General features: G+C 41.1%; 1 protein-coding gene across 1 annotated transcript; it reads left to right on the top strand.

Moving 5' to 3' along the window:
- Positions 1-6,586: 6,586 nt before the first annotated feature.
- On the top strand, positions 6,587-17,510 carry tbx5b (T-box transcription factor 5b). Its single transcript, XM_076099357.1, has 8 exons — positions 6,587-6,754; positions 7,115-7,209; positions 7,522-7,641; positions 9,233-9,380; positions 11,418-11,570; positions 13,619-13,710; positions 14,817-15,070; positions 16,334-17,510. The coding sequence occupies exons 1-8, from the start codon at positions 6,587-6,589 to the stop codon at positions 16,906-16,908; spliced, it is 1,605 nt and encodes a 534-aa protein (XP_075955472.1). The 3' UTR covers positions 16,909-17,510.
- The last annotated feature ends 3,272 nt before the right edge of the window (positions 17,511-20,782 follow it).

Raw genomic sequence — 20,782 nt, 5'->3', positions numbered from 1 at the left:
ATGCACGCCATACACATGCCAATCTAGTGCCCAGAGGCTGTGTTAAGTGAAGTGTTTCACACGTCCAGTGCAAAGGTCCATTAGGTAAAACGCCTAAAACTCTGTCCTGACCTCGGTCCACTTCCCTCTCTGCCTCCCAGTGCAGCTGTGTCGCTGCAGGACCGACGAGAGCAAAATGTCTCCACTGAACAGTTTAAAATTGTGTCTTTAGGTAAATAAAAAAAGGCCCTGAGTGCCTGTGAAATGTCAGCTGTGTTGAAATGAGTTTTCAGTCTGTTAAAGACGGAGCTCCTCTAGGTCCTGACGGAAATCCAAGCAGAATGTCAGGACGGACCAGTGGTGACGATGAGAGGGATGAAAGTTTATTAAGGAAAGAAAAAGAACGAAAGGGATGGTGTGGAGGTCGGTGTTTATTTGTGTAAAACAGATAATTAAAAACCCTCTTCTTTGCGAGGCCCTTTGACACACTGATTTAAAACCTCCCACCAATATAATCAACTTCTCTGGTGAGCTTCTCATCTCTCCAGAAATACTCTTTCACAGCCTTTAGGTGCAAACTGTTTGAGAGACAATAAAGAGGTAAAGGTCTGAAAAATGGCAACACACAATAAGCCTTCGAGGTTGAATTCATTCTGTGTGTGTGTGTGTGTGTGCACAAACAATGTAAAGGTCACGCTGCACTTCAGTTTGACGCCTGTGAGTGACAGGCAGCTCAGAGGGCAGACTGCCGCCCTAAATGTTAATGTTCCCACATGGATGAATCTGCACCAGACTGCTCCTTCTCTCCCTCCTTCGCTGCCTCTTTCTGATGCCATCACACTGGCGATTTATGTTGCTCCTAAATAAAGTCATTTTCCTGTAGCTGGATTATTATGCGTTGTTGCTATAGTTGTAGTTCAGGTGGTTAATATGTATACGATGAAGTCAAGTGCAATGTTTGTTTCTTTTGGACTTTGTCACATTGATTTATTTGCTTTCCACTGTTCCACTGCTATTTCCCTGTTTGCAGAAGAAAGCCACTAGAGGGAGCTGCAAGACGACACACTTTATTCAGCACACTTTCAAATGAGCAGTTCAAGACGCTACGAGCTCTTAAAGCAGTCCTGCTCGCATTCAAGCACTCGCTTTGAAACCCAATAAATATATTCATAGTGGCCATTAGGCCTTTCTATATCATTCACAATATAAAAACATGACAACAATTATGAATCGAGGATGACGTGTCAGCTGCTAAACAATGACCGAGTACGATAGTTTCCTGCCTATGGTCTTGATGTTACTGCTCCTAGTTTGTCCCCTACAAAATAAAAGTCCCAATAATAATAAAATGAGATCAGATCTTCTTATCTACAGTCAATGATCGGAACACAGCCTGGTGAGAAAAGAAGTATTGCATAAATTGATTGATACATTGATTTACTTTGCTATTTCAGAATAAACACTGTTGACTATATTAAATCAAAATGTACACTTAATTGGCTTCAAAGAAAGACGCACAATCAAGTTATACTGACAAAAGTTGTTATTCAGTGGCAGATAAAAACGTGTGTCAGTTGTTCATGTGTTGTAAAATCATCACACATTTGTTGTAAATGATTGGAGGTATAATGGCGATTGACTTTTTTCAAGAGTTTTTCAAGGTCTACGGAAAGTTCACCCATGCAAGCAAAAAATGGTTGATAGAATTATATGCATTTAATCAATGATAAATAAAAATGATTAAACTGACTAAATATATAACTTTTATAGGTCTCTGAGCAACACTGAACACCGACGTGTGATATGTAAACGTCTTCACTTCTAAACCACTGAGTGATCTGATCTGATCGACATTTACAACAAGACAGATTACACACACGGACTTCAATGAAGAGCGTTACATTTAACTAAGCTGTGCAGAAAGCAGAGTCTCCCTAACACGTGTAATATGAAGTCATATTAATGTAGAACAGGTTTTCCTTCATCTGGACTCGGGGCCCCGTCTGGACCGCTGCCAGACCCCCTCCCTCCTCTGTTCCCACATCAGACCACCTTACAAACTGGAGGTTGAGGGGGGTTGGAATGTATTTTGCCCTGTGTGATGTGATTGTTTGCAGAGAAATGGGTTGACCTTGCCCTCTTATGCCACACACACACGCACACAGTCGCTCTGGCCGAGCTGGAGGTGTGTGAGACAGACCTGCTGAGTGCAGGAGGTCTGGGACCCCGTCACCACTTCCTCCATACAGAGAACAGAGGATCCAGTCAGCTGCAGCCAGGATGGGACAATAATGAGCCGTCCAGCCGCCACCACCACCTCATTTGCCTCTTACTTTCCCTCTGCATAAACCAACCAACTGAGGGATATAAGTTATAAAACCATATGAAGAGTTACAGTCCAAAAAGCAGTACGCAGTTAGAAAATTGCATTAAATACTCAAAAATAGTGCTAAGTAAATATAATACAAAAAAACAACCTGTGACCGTATATGTGTGTTGTAGTGTCATGCACAATATTAGGATACCGTGAAAATATTGAGTTTTCAAATAGGCTAAATATTTCCTTTTGGAAAGGTGATTTACATAATTTAAATTGAATGAAACATTTGAATTAGGTTTCTGATACAAATTACTTAATAACTGTCTACTGTCTACTGATTTAAAAAAAAATGAATATGTTGTTTTTGTCTATATATTTTGTTATTAGCAGACTTTGGACCAAATTGAAAAGTTTTTTTGGGTGCCCACAAAAATTTGTCAGACTATTTTGTGATTTTCTATCCGGAATTAAAAATGTGCATTTATAAACAACAACAGAATAAGTCAGTTAAATTCTGTCGCTTTAAGTCAATTAAACGGATTATATTTAATTATTTCTAACTATTATTAGATTGTGTGATAGTAAACTTCAACAGAGAAAGTTTTACAGAAGTTTTCGGAAATATTTGATGAAACGGTCTTTCAGCAACACGTGAAATGATTTCGGTTTTCAAAATAAATTAACGGATTACAAAGACTTATCTATCACACTGTTGTGCTTGAAGGATCAACAAACAGACGAGTGAGTTTTGCCAAATCTCTCATTTTGACTGGGAAGTTATGACTTATTTAAAGGAGCAGCATTAGTTCCTTACAATGTTCCTCACTAACATTTTGTTTTCACATATACAAAAATCCTCAGAAATATTTATTTAAATTGTACAGTAACAACCCTGTGGCATCAAACGGATAAGTGAACATCTATACCTGTGGCCTGTTGAATTATTATTTAAAACAATGTAGAGGCTAATAATTAATGTAAATCAATATTTTAGTGTATTTGGGATGTAACTACACATAACGGTAATTCTGAGCAAAGTGTGATAATAAATTATGGATCTGTTTAATTTGCTTTTTCACGCAATAGCATTTTTTCTTTCTTTAAAAAATATTTAGGTCTTTTGATTTGCCACGTCTGTTCATTTCTGATTGGTTGGAAAGTCAAATAATTGACCTGTGGGTTATAAAATGGCGCAAACAAAATCCAACTGTAATCCAATATAATGAGTGCGATAAATATGTCATGGTAATCCTTCTTAACTGACAGCAACACACAAATATTTCCGGGTGTGGTCTGATCGACATTGGTTAAATAAGCTATGTATGTTCACTTAACTGATTTTTCAAAATTACTCAAAGTATTTAGGCCTTTTATTCCGGATACTTTTTCAAACTTTTTCATAAAAAGTAATTCCAGCAAAGTCAAGGTTTGTTGCTTGTTGCTTGAATTCGTGTGTATAGGTGACTATTATTATAACTCATAATCAGTAAAAGAAAATAATAATAATAATGTTAATGTTATTAATTTATTTTGACTCTTACTTTACACTTTTTCACTTTTGTGAACTCCTTAATGATATTATCTTAAAAAACGACTCCGCGTGTGTCTGAGCGTGTCTGTGTATTGGTAGGCATCGAGTATCAGAGCAGATCGGAAACTTGATGGGTCTACATTTACACACACGCGCACACACACCGGGCACAAATCCAGACTCTCCCAGTGGCAGCGCGCTTTCACTGCAGCATCCGCTTGTGCAAGAGAGGCAGTGCACCGAGCTGGTGACTGTCACCGGGGAATTTGATATTTAAACACGGTAAGACCTGCAGTTGTGGATACATTTTTGAAACAAAAGATAGCCACGTGCCGATGCGCAAAAACGTGGCACATTTACGCACGAGAATTCCAAACAGGCTGTGATCTGATTTATTTTCATATTTTATTGCATGTTGTACTTATTTTTAAAAAAGCAATACATATATGAACTTAACATATTGATAGGCTCCAGTCTTAGGTTATTTCAGAACACTTGTCAAAAATCTCAAAGCGTTGTAGAGATAAAGTCAACACCACATTCCTGCAGCGTATCCTCATACTAAATGAAATACAAATTAACCACAGCATGTTGGCCTCGCAGTGACCCCTTCAACTTTCAACTCTGGATGCCTCCGGTTATCAGGATCTACAGTAATCCAATCAAAATGTTGCGCGCTCGCGTCAACCCACTGCTGCTGCTGCTGAGGCCTCGTATAATCTGTGAGATCATATGTGAGTGTCTCTCATGTGAGATTAGACCTGGGAATTATTATCATTTCAGGGAATGCAAACCAAATCATCATCAAGGGTGTTATATTAGCAAGTTACAGTTGTGTTTTATTAAACAATATAAGGCATTGCATTGATTAATAGCCTTTTGTGGATTTATTTTAGTAGCCCACTAGTTAAAATAAATCCCGTCATTGATTAGACATATAAGACATATAGGTCTTTCTTTTAGTATGTAGGCTTGGAGATGAATTACCTCATAATTTGGGTTAAAAAATACCTCTTTCAATTCCCATCCTATTGTGGTCTAATAGTAATTTTCACCTCACATCAATGGCCAGAAGGTTTAATTAAAGCACGAGTAAAATATTCCCATTTTCTCTGATTTTAACAATAATAAATTAATCTGATCAATCAGGACAGTTTGACTGATAATCCAGTTTTTCGAGGTAGAAAATGAGTAGTGTGTGTGTGTGTGTGTGTGCGCGTGATGTGAAACCAAATGAGAAAGCTGTAGTAGGCTATAAAGGATTTGTTCTCACAGTGAAAAAATAGACACTGTTAGAATTAATAAAATGCTTTTGAAAAACAGATCGTCCTCAACCGACTGTGTGAATGTGTGTGTGTGTGTGTGTGTGTGTGTGTGTGCGTGTGTGTGTGTGTGTGTGTGTGTGTGTGTGTGTGTGTGTGTGTGTGCGTGTGATTGGCCAGTGTCACAACCGTGATTTGGGCTGCAGATACCGATGCACCGCGCAGACCTATGGGAGCGCAGGGAAGGCAGAAGGGGGAGGGCAGAGTGTCTGAGGCGGACTTGACTCCATTTGTAAAGAAGAATCTGATGAGCGGGGTTCACATCAGGGCTGCCGCTGAGTCCGTGAGGGCAATAAAGAGAGGAGCGATATAAATGAGGAGGAACTTACATCCGCTTTGAACGGATCGCAGCCTTTGTAGCCGGCGGTGACAGGGAGGCATTGGAGCGGACGAGCCGCGGACTGAGCGCAGGGAGACGGACAGCGGAACGAGAAACAACCCGATGATATTTCGGAGCTGCACAGGGCACATGGTGGATTTTTGAGAACCGACGCTCAAGCATTTGAACTGTTGGATTTGAAAGATAATTTAGTGGAAATTAAAGCAAGCCAAAAAAACAAAGCAGGCTGCAGTGCGCGCAGGAGCAGGATGAGCGTGTTTTCTGCAGGGAGAGCAGAGCAGTGCGTTTGAGGTAAAGGCCCTCAGGGACACCACGCAAAATACACACACACACACACACACACACACACACACACACACACACACACACACACACACACACGGGTCAGGCAGACTGTGGTTTGTTTATTTGATGTCAGCAATATGCACTTTAAAAGCTGCTTCCATTTTTAAACAGCATAGGCTGTAAAAAAAATCAGCTGTGGAACTTCAAGCTCCGATACTGTCAATCATTAAGGTTGACATACAAAATAGGAACAATAATGCAAGCAATGTGACCTCTTTAGTTATAATGCAGACATCTGGGTTTTTAATATCACATAAATAGGCATGATCAATAGCAAGCATGTCATGTCATCATTAACATAAACAATGTTAAAGTTGAAGTTCACATTATTTTAAATGGAAACCTGCAGGTTATTGAACCAGTTGCAGTGTAAGTGTGATGTAATGTTAGTCATTACCTGTTTTACCACAATATAATAGGGACCAACGTTGACCGCCTCTTTGTATCCTTTAACAAAAACGGTCTCACCGCCTCCATATTAACTGTCCAACAGTTTTTGTTGCATTAGCCTTCACAGGAGTTAGGACATTAGATTTTTGTCCTATCGATTGCAAAAATATAATACTAAATATGTATTGTTTTCATCATAGATCTTCAGGCTGACTTTAGCCGTCAAAATATCTCGAACAGGTCGCTTGTGTTGTTCACCCTGTTCAAAGCCAAAAGCACATTGAACGTGTGTGTGGGTGTGTTTGTGTGTGTGCGTGTGTGTTTGTGTGTGTGCGTGTTTGTGTGCGTGTCAGTGGGACATGGCAAACGGAGGGGACCAGTTCGGCCTTGCAGAGCGTCCGGACTCTGACTCCATGGATTCCCCAAAAGAGACCAAACAGAAAAATGCCGGCTACACCTTAAACTCACCAGCTTCACCGCAGAAAGCGACCAGTCAGCAAGTACCGGCCTGTAATGCGGACCAGAATGTAAATATAGATTTTTATTAATATTGATCAATTATTGAGTTCAGATAATTAATCCAGAAGTTTCTGCGGTTATTGCTGCAGAAAACAATATTGGTGCATGACCGTAGAACTGTGGACGAAATAGTCACCTAATTTCTTAGTACACCTAATTGATGTGAGTTTATTTACAATGGATTGGTTTATATCATAAACCACTACATCACTATTCCAATACAATTACTATATGTAGGCTTTATATAGGCCTATACTAGATTTAATAAAACAAATTGAAATGGTTTCATTTCATTTCGGGGGCCTGTCTTTAACTTCCAGAAGACTTCCTCTTCAGTTGTAGTGAGCACTGTTTTTATTTTGCTGCAGGGGATGGAAGGAATCAAAGTTTTCCTCCACGACAGGGAACTTTGGACAAAGTTTGATGAAGTGGGAACTGAAATGATCATCACAAAGGCTGGAAGGTAAGAGGAGGAAGAAATAATGATCTGTTGACTATAGTTTTTTGACTTTGGGTATATTTCATTTATCATGTTTTTTTCATGAAGCCATGTCTTTACTAAAACACTGTTTTAATGCATGAGATGGATTTTTATAAGCACCATATCTGTCCCAATTTGGGACAAACTGTACAATGTGAATGCCTCAGGGGACGTTTTGTCTCGGAGGAGGCTGGCTGTTTATTTTACTATCTAACTTCAGGTATTTTATCATCTAAGTCTGTCTGTGTTCGAAAGGAAATTCTAATTTGTTCCTCCTAAACGTGCTCCTTGTAGGAGGATGTTCCCCAGTTACAAGGTGAAGGTCACAGGACTCAACCCTAAAACCAAGTACATACTCCTGATGGACATTGTGCTCGCGGACGACCACCGCTACAAGTTTTCAGACAACAAATGGTTCGTATAGCCTTATAGCAACATGTACGTGTAATGGACGGAATCCAAACTTAGACGATACCACCCAAACTTCTGAGTGTATAGGGTTATCAAATGCACCCATCCGCAGTGTCCCTGTGCACAGGTCAGCTTTGATAGACCCTCTTGTTTATTAATGATGTAACATGTTTAACGTCGTTTACGCAGCGAATAGTGAGTAATACGACAACACACCCACCACTATTCTAAATGACTGAATAAAAAATAACAGCCTACTTCTGGGGGATTTCTTTTTCAAATTCTCTTCCCTGCTTTTTTTTTTTTTTTAGTTATGTGGGCCGCTACACATCTTACATCTTACACCTCAGCCTGAAACCTCTGTGAAACGATATCTGTGCACCGTGTGGTTGTGGGTTTACAATTCACTCCATGCCTCTAAAGGTCGGGTCCTCTTTGCAGGCTGGGGTGACCTAATTCCCGTGTTTTCCCCCGTAATTGCCCGCCGGTGAAATCAGGGTAGAGAGAGAGACTGTGACGGGTTCACCGGGCGGACAGACGACACAGTCCGGATTAAAGTCTCCCATTCAACTGTTTGTCGTGCTGAGGGGGGGATCCGAGCAGAGCACTGACTCTGTGATCCGTCGATGCGCTGCGTCTTCACAGCATCAGACACTCTGTTGTTACAATGTAACAGGAGTCCGTGTGACACAAAGTCCTGCAGCTCAGAGCGGAGCGGAGACGAGCGCTGTTTGTAAAGAGAACTCGGTGCTGGCCTTTAGGCAGTTTGAAGAGATCAAGTTTTTGTCAACTACAACAGGCTGAAAATGTTTTTCTAAATTAATGTTATTTTTCTTTTGTTTCATTTTACTTTCTTTTATTGATTTATTTTAATTTTTGCCAGGTCACGTCATGTGATCTTTAGCATCGGGACTCGAAACATAGGCCAGACTTCATGCAGCTACAGCACTTTTTAATCACAATGACATACAAGTTGGTAAATATTTCTTCGGGGTCTTTATTCTCGGGCTTCATTTGATTATTAGATCACATCCCCCACTAATTAATTTCGGCCCTATTTTTTGCGTGTGACGTGTTAACGTGATGAGAAACAAGACCTCAACCGTTTGACACGTGGATTAAAAATTAATGAACGAAAACCATCTCTCTAACTTTATTTAGTGCCTGCTTCTAGTGCATTGAAAAACAAAATTACCGCACCTTTCTTGTATGTTTTTGGCTCTTGTTTTTTTTCAGTTTAGTGGAGGTTTCCGTGTGTTTCAGCAGATATGTTAACGGTTTCGGTCTTCTCGCTCGGCTCGTCACAACATCTCTCTGGCACAAAATAACAGAGGCTGCAGCAGTTTTGAAGAGGACCGAGTTAATTTGTGTCGACTAAGCTATGGCCCCAGATGTGGATATCTGTGTAAACTCAAGAAGGTGCATTTTGTGTTAGTCTAATTAAAGCACCAGATAGGCCTTCTGCAGCCGGCGGCAGCGCAGGCCTCCTGCGTCGCGCACAGCGGTGCACTGGCGGTCAGAAAAACCACTGTGACCCACTGTGTGTCAATGTCTGACCGGTTTCCGACCTGCTGCACTTTTCTCCTCTGTAAAGGTCGATAACGGGAAAGGCAGAGCCCGCGATGCCCGGGAGGCTCTATGTCCATCCGGACTCTCCCGCCACCGGAGCTCACTGGAGCCGCCAGCTCGTCTCTTTTCAGAAGCTCAAACTCACCAACAACCACCTGGACCCCTTTGGACATGTGAGTCTGTCTTCTTAAATAGTGTTTAGCTAATGTGGTGTGTGCATATTTATTCAGAACAAGACAAATGTTCTTTGTAGCTCTTTGAATGTAGTTGTGCCTGTAATTTGTAGGCTTGATTGTGTCATTAAAAACGTCTTTTAAAAAGACACTGAAGGACACAAATCATTAACTTCCCGGTGAAAATGCTCTATTGGCCATATGAAATAGCCATAATATGCATTTTAAATAATCAACCTTGAGTGATGTTTTTGATTAAGAAGAATGATGACAACAGGTCCAGTTGGGCAGGCAGGTATAACTACATGTAGCTCACTCTCGTGAACATATAACTCAGCAGACATCACAACACAACACAAATCAGCACGAGGACAGAGTGGCCACACTGCAGACTCATTCCCGCCATGCTTAGCTTTAATTGCTCCAGTTGCCCAGTACTCTGAGTCCATACACACTTATTTCTCGTGAGCAAGTATCCTCCTGTTTTTGTGCGTGCGTCTTGGTGCGTGCATGCACATATATTTTTTTCAAGCTTGTTGAATTAGAGGTAATGATTTCAATGACTCGAAAGCCCATTAGCTAATGCATGTCACCGGCGGACACGTCACTGCGATTAAACTGTGCCCCCTTGAATAAACAAACGTGCTTGCGCCCATGCATGCGCATACCGTGATGCAATTTTGTTTTAAAAACTTGTGGAGTTGCCAGTGTCGTGTTAATTTACGATTGTTGGTTGAATGCACTGAGTTGTTTTCACATCTTTGGTATTTGCAAGCCAAATTGAACGATGTTTCAGCCTTTTTTTAATATATAAAAAAGGTTTTAGGTCACCAAGTGCACAAACTTTATACAACACTGAAAAGAGTAGTGGCTGTAAATGTAGCAGTTAAACGTGCATATTAAGAATAAAAAAACAAGTTTGTATCTTTAAGTACATCTAGTTGAAGTTAATCTTAATCTGAAGTTAATTTGTTCAAAACAGAACAGAGATTTCTCCTTAACAAGATATATTTACGTAATCCTAGCCAATCTCCTAAAGTGCACCCTCAGGACAAACGATGATCTTGTCATATCTACTCTGTTCCAATGTAATTGCGAGGTGGGAGGAGCCATGAAGAGTAGCATGAGTAGTAACACCATGAATGTTGTGGGTTGGACTACAATCACTGGCTCCTTCTGGAAAAACTACATGTATTACCTACTTTAAGGTCTGTTTAAATATCGGAGATAAGTTGGAAGAATATCTACACTGCATTAGTGATGTGTGAAGTGGAAGGCTAATAGTAACAATGATACAATCAATTTGATAGAAGTAAAAAGTTCGGTAATTTAGTTTGAAACAATTATCTTCTCAAGCAATACTTACAGAAACATGGCTTCAAATCATGGTGGAACTATAGTTTTCCTTGATCTTCATAATAAAATTAACTTGACTTTACTTGCAAATGTATTTTTTACTTACAAAAAAAAAATAGGTAGTTTAATACAAAGACTAGTCCTGCTTGGTCTACATAATAATATGATGCAAAAAGTTGCCTTCATTTCTTCAAGTAGGATATATATATTTGTATCAGTGTAAATCTCTATTTCAATGAACTAAGTCTGCCAGTTAATGACACATGATTACATTGAATGTATTTTGGAATTTAGGCCTTATTACGAGATAAAATTCACACAGGTCACAGATCAAATTAAATGAACTGCTTCACTGATCACTTTTCTTTAAGGTGACATCATGGTTTTTTGGTAACATTGACATGAATATAAGACTTTTAGAAAAAAAAAAAGCCTCAACATACGTCAGTTACATGATGCTACTGAATCAGGCAAAAACAATTCTTACAGTCATGGCTTCCATCAGTTTCAGCCTGATATGAATGAATCTCTTAAAGATTAATGTCATCCAAGAAATCTTGTACCTTGACATAAGTTGGGTTTACCCTCCACCTGGCCTCCAGTCAGGTCCCAGCATCTGCTGGTGGGAAACATGACAGCTCTGTCAATCTCACCTCCTCAATCTGTCCCCCCCCTGTGCAGATAATACTCAACTCCATGCACAAATACCAGCCTCGCCTTCACATTGTCAAGGCTGACGAGAACAACGGCTTCGGCTCAAAAAACACGGCTTTCTGCACCCACGTCTTCTCTGAGACTGCCTTCATCGCTGTGACGTCCTACCAGAACCACAAGGTACACGCTTTACACAAGACACAGTGCACCAACAACACTGTTAAGATATAGGAACTAAAACTCTACAGGGGGCCATGGGTAAAAATGATAGTAAAAATCGAATACAATACAAAAAGAGACTTTTTTTAGAGGATCTTTTTGGCTTTATTGGTCAGATGAAGAGTGTGGTGGCAGACTGTAAAGGGGAGAGAGAGGGGTATGACGTGCAACAAAGGTCCCACAGTTTGAAACAAACCAGGGGCAGTAACCATTCGGCTAGGCGCTCCACAAAAAGTGACATTTAGACATCACTTGGTGCTTTTTTAGCAGACTGAAGCTATAGGCTACCTCATAATTATCCTAACAATTATGCTTCCCCTGGTTTGTTAATCTCAAAGTCTTATGCGTGCAAATCTGATCTATTCTGCTGTCATATTTGTGACCACTTAGATAAGTGTATGAAGATTTGCCTTTGCTCACTGACAACATTAATACTTCTGTCTCTCACACACAGTATATTCACACACACACACACACACTTTTTCTTTGTTTGTATTACTGTCCGTGTTTTGTATAAAGTCAATTTGCATCTTCTTTGTTTATGTGGCCTTTTTTAGTATTTGTAAATATGTCAAAAAATAAGTTATCCGTGTGTGTGTGTGTGTATGAGAGCATGTGTGAGAGAGTGTGTGTGTGTGCTGGTCTATAATGACCTGTTTCTTTCCCTTGATCTCTGCTGATCCACTTTTCTCAACGTCTATTAGAAAGACAGATTGCTGAAGCTTTAAGCCACTCTGCTGGTTCAGTTTTCACAAGATAGTTTCAATGGGATTACATTTCATAACAAAACTTAAACAACATAAATGGATCAATTTCAACTATATTTTTTTGTCTATTCCTTGTTGGCACATTAATTAATTAAATTTATTTTATATAGCCTAAAATCACAAATCAGAAATTTGCCTCAGAGGGCTTTAAACAATAGAGGCCTAAATTCTGCACACGTGTATCTACAGATTCAATATAGTATTATTTTATTTATTGTGTAATGAAAAGTGTAAAAGTAAACAAACGCATACACGGCTCAGAAAATAGATTTACAACAAGTATTTATGTGCATTCATTTATTTAGAATAGTAGATACAGTTTTTAGTTTATGAAAAAGTTTATACCATTTATACATACCAGTTGGAGTATTGTAGTTTGTAAAAACTTAGTGATGATGACTTAAGGTCAGTGTAATTGTTGTACCGGTAACTGCTATTTTATCAAAATGTCATCATGTATATAAATACATAATTGTCGTGTTAAATTCATATTTTGTACTCTAAACTTCTAATTCATATTATTGTTATTATTAGTGTCGGTAGCAGAAGTTAGTAATTAAATAAGTTTTGAGTATTATTCTAGAAATTATTCTCACTTTTACACAATTTTACAAATTACATTTGTGTGATGAAATGTGGTTACTGTGTAAAAAATAAACTTAAACATTATTTCTGTCATACAAGTGATAACTAATGGTATCACACTGCTAAATCCAACATGCATGTATAAATGTAAGAACTATTTAGCCAGTAGTTTGGTGGCGGTATCAGTATTATCGGCACTTCAAAGTTTATTTAGTTCGAGCTCGTGTCAGATCTCAAGGCCACTTGCCTGCTGTGCGATGGTGGTTTTCCTCCATGACATCACTGAGAAAAGTTTGAAGACTTAAACATCAAAGCTCGCAGCTTTGGACCTCTAAAAGCTTTGGCCTGAAATCCTTAAACCTGGCGACTGTTTGGGTAAACAGTTTATTCTGCGTCAGCTGGCGAGGACACGGTCCGCTCCGTTAGAAACGTCAGCTGCTGAGGAATGTTGGCCGTGCAGAGCTTCGGCGGGGCTGCTTTTAACATCTGTAGGGCCTCTCACTAGTAGTAAGCTATTGAGTTTCAGTCAATGAAAAGAACAGTTGAATGTGCCTTCATGTGTCTGCCTGTACTTGCATAAAAGTATGTTTGTTTGGGCCTGTGCATGTGGTGTAATGCTTGTGTCTGTGCTGAAGATTTTCTATGTTTTGTGCTCAGATTACACAGCTGAAGATAGAGAATAATCCTTTTGCGAAGGGCTTCAGAGGCAGCGATGACAATGAGCTGCACCGCATGGCCAAGCTACAAGGGTGAGTGCAGCTTTGTTGACGTGTGGGTGTGTTTTACCCATCCACATACTGTACATTACATTTTAGGGTGAAGACTTGGTTTAAGGTTAGGATTAGGCTGATCATGGTTATGGTTTGCGTTATGCTAAGTCTCCAGTAAATGAATGTAAGTCAATGTCCCCAAAAGTCATGAAAACTTGACTGTGTGTGTGTATCTGCGTGCTTGTGAGCATTCAAAAGAAACAAAATCTATCACCCTCTCTGAGGGTTGTTATGATGTGGTACATATGGTCTAAGACATGAGTGTGTGTGTGTGTGTTTGTGTGTGTGTGAGCCATTGTCACCTGAAGGTTGATCTCAGCCTGAAATCTCGACCAGAGCGTGCAGCACAAACGCGACACCCCAAGCGTCAGTTCCTGCATTGATAAATAGATAGATGATGATATCACGTTGCTGCTGGTTTGTTCCACTGTCACTGATAATCAGCTGATGGCCCTACATGGTGTCTGTTTGCTTGTTGGACTGATCTCCATTCAAGCGCTGTTGTGTCAGGCAGTGTCGAGATTTTGATGAGCCAATGGGAGAGGCTGTGACAGAGGGCGGAGGAGGGAGAGAGAGGTTGCTACTAAATGCAGCACCCCTGTGTTACTGTGCTGCTGTGGTTGGTGCATGGGGAGCAGAGCAGAGGAGAGCAGAAGAGAGTCTATCTGAAGTGACACACGGATGGATGTTTATTTTTAGAGCGGCGTATTATCTCACAACAGGACTGGCTGTGTGTGTGTGTGTGTGTGCATGCATAAGAGTGTGTCACTATCTCAGCGAGGGTCAGGGCGATGTGGCCCGCTGTCCCTTACATACCACAGAGTTCACCAAGAGGGGAGTGTGTACAAAGAGAGATCAGAGCTGAAAGGATGGAGTACGGCTAAGTAGACTTGAAAGAAGGGTGTGTGTGTGGGGGGGGGGGGGGGCGCAAGACCGCTAATAATACACCCAGTTTGAAATAAATACACGTACAGAGTCAGGAGAGGTTGTTTTAAGCAGCACATCTGAGGCCATGACAACATCAGATGCAAATTGTTGCTTCTGCTGTAATTCTCAAACCACCTCTCTCTCTTTCTCTGTTTCAGTAAGGACTACCCTGTGGTCCCTCGCAGTACCGTCCGTCAGAGAGCCTGTTCCACCGGCAGTCCCTTCAGTGGGGAGGGCCGGGGTCTGCATGGATCTCCCGAAGCTGTCGGGTCCCCCTTCAGCTGCGAGAACGGCTTGAGCAGCGGCAGTCCCCAGGAGCTGCTGAGGGCTCCCCCTGCACACTACACCCTTCCTCATCGTCAGCTGCAGCACGGCCAACAGCCGCAGGTCTACCACTGCACCAAGAGGAAAGGTAGGAGGACGCTGTGCCTCCAGTACACTGTGTGGGAAGACAATTAGCTCAAGCTGTACAAACACAAAGCAATGCCATTAGTCTACTAGTGCAGACACTACCTATTTATTTTCATTTAATTATTGTATTGTATTATTTGTAATAGTGGCAATAATTGTGTGTTTTTCTCACTTTAAAAAGTATTTATGAAAATATCACTGAGCGGCCCTGAAACTTATCTAACTTGTGGCTCTGTGCCAAATTATGAATAGGCTATTAGCACAAAACAGCTTTGTGTAAATGTCATAGTAATTACTTGCAGTGGTTTTACATGTTTTTTTCCAATTGCTGACAATCATATAAAGTTTAATATTGTTTTAAAATTGAATAAGATTTACCCATTTTAAGATTGCAGCCAGTATGGAAATTGGAGACTTGAAGTGTATCTGAGTTATTTGGTTATCTTTATTTATTTATCAGTCACAGCATCCTCTTGGTAATGCAGTTTCTGCCGGGACGATTTTGAAAACTCAGAAATGGTTCCCAAAAATCATTGCATTTATGAGATTTAAATATATGAATGTCTGTCAACTGTAAGTTAATAGGTTAATGATGATCATGTAACTACTGCATATAACGTGGAACTAACAAAAAGAGTTTTTCTTTTTTTTTTACTGCAAATGACCTCAAATTTGAAGTCTTTTCGGGTCGTTTTTTTAAAGCCTTCTGAAATGAATGGCAACCAATGGCTGCCTGGGAAACAGCACATCAACCTCAAGACCAGATTCACTTGTGCTGTGACTGGCATTCAGTCTGTGTTTGCAAACTGTTTAATTATCATCAGATTCCCTGAGGCAGCAGCTGACTGAATGAATATCAGTTATTATGATTATTGGTCATACACACACGCTTGCATGGGTTCATTCAGACATATTAATCGACAGCTAAAGAAAAATCACTAACAATGAAAAAAAATGAAAAGAAGTTTAAAATACTAAATTATTAGTCCAAAATATTTTGTAAGGCTGCAACTTAACTCAAGCTGAGAGACATTATTTAATTAAGCATGGGTGACGAGTAATGTGTGCTTCAGGCTTGATTAAAGAAAAAATAAAAACGTCTCAAAAGGCCTTAAATCTGGACTGGGCTACTTGACAGAATGGTCTGCATTGATGTATAGCTTGTACACTTTGTAGTTAACTGGGCTGGGTATTGTTTTAATTATATTATTGAAATACTGATACTACTGTATGTTTCAATACGTCTGTCTGTGTCTCTCTCTAGTGGAGAACTGCTCTTCAGGAAACCGGCAGCACCCGTACAAGAAATCCTTCACCAGAAGCTCTCCGAGTGAGGGCGAGTCTTACTATCACCCCTCCTCCTATCCTCCTCCTCCAACCGGTCTACCCAACAACCCGCTCACTGACTCCCCCTATAGCTCAGACATGGGACAGCGTCAGGCATGCATGTTTGCCGGCGCCGAGCCCAGACTGGATGAACTCAACTGTACATCCTGGTCATACACCTGCCCGCTCCCCTCTGCCATGACCCCAATGGAAACCTACCCACCTTACACCCCTCATCCCCCCTACAGCTCCAGCCCTCAGGGCTCCCGACTCAGTGCTTTAGCCCACCAGAGCTCTCCGCCGCTGGGAGAACACATCACCCACGACCCCTTTCGGAGCCAGAGCTCTGGACCTTCATCTCAGAGCTCCCAAAACATTCACAGCAGGCAGGTCAGCCCTCCTCTAAGAGAGTATCCCCGCTACACGCCCAACCTGTCTCCTCCTCTCTACCACACACTAGAAACACACACGCGCATCAAATGTGGCGTCCCAGAATGGAGTGCAGCCTCCTAACTGAACCAGAGGACACATGCGAAAGACTGACAGAGATTCCTCGTCTCAAATTCAGCGACCCTTCTTTTCGCTTCGCTGAAAGATGTTGCGCCATATACGGACTGAATATGATATGACCTTTGTAAAATATTTGTGAAAAGTGATTTTGTGCTGTGTGTGGAAGTCTCATCGTTCCTCATGTTTCCCCCCTGTGCTGGATGGAGCAGTGGATTGTTAAAGACTGGATTTGGACATCCATGAAGTGTTAAAAAAAAAAAGAAAAAAAGAATCCGAGCAGCACAATCAAAGTTGTAGTTTATTGTCTTTCCATACCCCAAAGACTTGTGTCATCCACATGTTTGCACTGTGAGCCCTGCTAAGGCCAGACCGTGAACAGCACTAGGCTGTTTCCCTCTCAATGACTCCCACTCTCTCCATTGTGAAGGATGTAAATTGTGACCCACTGTCAGACAGGCAGTAACATTTACTGACCAAAATAATCTCAGCTCTCACAGCAGAGCCCGAGGGAGACATTGTTTCTCTTTAGTGGAGCAAAGCACAGCTCCATGCTCAGTCTCAGTGAAGGAGAAAAGGCATGAGTTGTCTGTGCGTGTGTGTTTGTATGTAAAGCCTATGTCAGTTCAGCTCAAGGATGCTATGAGTTAATTTCCAATGAGACAGGCAGTAGTAGCTGCAGGCGCTGCACCATAGAAATAAACAGTTTGTTTAGACCACGCTACAGGCTGAAGGACCTGTAAACACGGCTTCCACTGCATTCTGGGTAAATGCACAACTCAGCGTCACCCAACTGTCACCGCTGTCCTTTCAGTCACCCCCAGCTGACCAATCGGCTTTCTCCGTTCACTGAGAGCCAGCCAATGAACAAGCGCCTCTCTTTTATCCCCAGCTGACCAGTCAGAGCTGGAGCGCAGCATGTTTCATGTGTGCCTGTGTGCTGGCCCATTTTAGTTTGTTTCTGAATTAATCACGAGTCCAGTGTTGATCCTTGACATGTGAGGATTGCTCAGCAAATGTAGAGAATCACAGTGCTGTAAATGGGCTAATGTTGATTCACCAACTCTTTAAAATATTCTTTTTTTACTTTGAATCGAAATGCTCCCTGTCGCGTCCATACAGAATGTTTCCATTAATTGCTGTGACAAGATTGGGTTAAATGCATTTCCCTGTAAAGAAACATGTGTGTCACCCACTGTGCAAGATTTTGGTTTATTGTGTAATGAAGCAGTTTTTATGTTTATGTCCAGGTGTTTTACATGCAGTAACATGTGAGAAGGTGCTCTAACATTACAAACCATCAGTATGCAGAGAGCAGATCCTCATCATTCCTTGATGTGTATGTGTGTGTGTGTGAGTATATGGGTGCGTCACAATGAGATTTTTTATAGCGTTGTTCCTGCTAATAGTATTTATTACTCTAGATTTGTAAAGATTAGTTTGTTGTTAACTTGTGAAACAAGACGGTATTGTTCAAAGATATTTGTTTCTCTTTGAAGGTTTGTTTCTGGTTTCACCCTCCATCTCCAAGTGGTGATAAATAGTTGTGATAAACAAACAAAATGTGCTGTTCAATGGAAATAAAGACAGATTTATATACAATGGAGTACATTTTAGAGAATTGTGCGTAAGTCAAGTGGTTGTAGTGTTCTTCTTTGTGATTGGACAAGAAACGCAGCAGAGACGAACTATTAACATTCCCAGTGGGTTATTTAAAGTACGTTCAGCACCTTGGGTGTGGAAACTCTTTTAAGTGGGGTGCAGTTTATCAGTTTCAATGCATGATTCAGTATGAAGGACCTGATAACAACAGCAGCCTGCTCCTTCTCTCAAATGCTGTGTGGAAGAATCTCATTCAAAAATGTCGAGAGTATTGTTTAAAGTGGAACAGTGCATGTGCTATGTCGTCTTATCACATATAAAGGACCCCAGTGTCTCTAATTCTTCCACTCAGCAACGAACCCTTGTCCGCGTCCTGTTATCTCTGACAGGTTGTTTGGCATCTGCAGTCTCCACCAGCTGGACCCCCTCACCGATACCCAGAGAGGGGCCGGGTCTGCCGGGATGCAGGACAAAGAAAGGTGGGGGTGTGTTGGTGGTCCCCCCCCCCTCCCTTTTCTTAGACTCCCCTCCTCTCTCTCCTCCTGACATTTCATGTTTCTGTGTCTCTCACAGCAAAGTTAACCTCTTACACCTTACACCTGCTCAGAGTTTACAGCACACTTGTTTTGAAAGAACAAATGGACGTAACATGAAGAGATTTATTTAGAAAAGGCTGCTAAATCATTAAACGTCCTGGTGTATTTACATTCAATTGCATAGTTATATGTCAGTTGTCAGACCTCCCTCTTTCTCTTTCTTCCTTTCTCTCTCTCTCCAACACCATAAGGTCAGAGGTTAAGCAGGCAGCTCTTCAGAGGGTCTGTTCCTCCTTAACCCTTCGTCTCCAGACAAACTCGGGCCAGGATGAGGAAAGGGGGAGAGGGAGGTCCCATGCATGGGCCTCCGACTCTGAAGATGGATTGCGTCGCTTCATGTGTGCTTGTACAGTAACGGAGCTCTGCGATGACTTCTGTGTGGCTGGAAGTTAGCTGGGAGAATAAAGCTTTGGATAAAGTGGTAAAGTAATATCAAACACAGAGTGTGTGTTTGTGCGTGTGTGAAGGATCTTAATCCATCTGTGGAGGACTTTCTCAGACACACTGGTCAGACAGTAGATTGATGAACCTCTGCGATCAAAGAGCCTAAGTGGTGCTTATCATTATCTCCCAGACGAACCCCCCAACACACACACACACACACATACACCACTAACCCCTCCGTCTGCCCTCAACATATTCTACTTTTCTCATCCTTATCCAAATGTACCATGATGGTTTCTAACAGACGCAGACACACATCTTTTTTTCATCTTGTGTGACGAGACACCGCATGTAAAAACAGAAAAAGACTGACATTTGAAAATGTCACACATTTGGCCTGCAGACCTAACATTCTGTAACACAACTAAACTGGGAGGGTTGCTGAGAAGGGCTTATGTTTCTGCTGTATGAATGTTAAAGCTGCTGCTTTCTCGGCTACCAAGACCCATTTCTCTAGCCAAGAAAGCCTTTTTAAAAGGCATCAAAGACTTATTTAAGCTTATTTCATTACAGTCTGAACTATTGGTTTGAATCTATAAATGTGTAGCCGGAGTCTCTTGCAGGACACTGAGAGGCATTTGTGTGATGTCTGGCATTAGTGATGCCATTTTGTGTAGAATAAGTGGTCTGAGATGGAGTGTAATTGGTAAAGTTGATTACGGTTCATCTCTATGGGTCGGATGGTGCTCCGTCTCTGTGGCAGTAAAGGGAAACAGCTCAGTCCTCCCTGACTAGCATGGCACTAGTTCAGCAGCTGTTACACTGAGATGTCATAGAAAATAGAGAAAGCTTGGATCGATTTTCACGTTTCAAAAGTTTAGAGTTAAATATTAAAATTGTTTTTGTATTATTTTTTCTTTTCCCAATGGCTTTGCAGAAACTTGAGAACAACAATCACACCAAAGCTTGTTCAGGTGTCTTTAGAGAGGGAATTGAAAGTTGAGAGAGCATAGTTGTAAAATGGGTTGACGGACACATCAGACATATCTCTTTGAGCGTATTATGTTAATATCCTGAGCCATACGTAACTGTAATTAGAATCAGTAAGCACTGTATGGCACTAAGAGGACAGCACAATGGCAGTACAATAATGTAAAACAATGAATGCTTGGCCATTACATGTGGTGCAACAAAGTAGGATGGTGGAGGTTTATTTGAATGATACTATCCATCCTTGTTATTTAAAAGCCACAAGAATGGTCTAATGCTGTTAAGCACAGTATGGAAACAAGACTGAG

The sequence above is a fragment of the Anarhichas minor genome, unplaced genomic scaffold (genome assembly GCF_050575085.1).
Source record: "Anarhichas minor isolate MPS153535 unplaced genomic scaffold, ASM5057508v1 ptg000025l, whole genome shotgun sequence".
Taxonomy (NCBI): Eukaryota; Metazoa; Chordata; class Actinopteri; order Perciformes; family Anarhichadidae; genus Anarhichas; species Anarhichas minor.
This window is presented reverse-complemented; position numbering and strand designations above follow the sequence as displayed.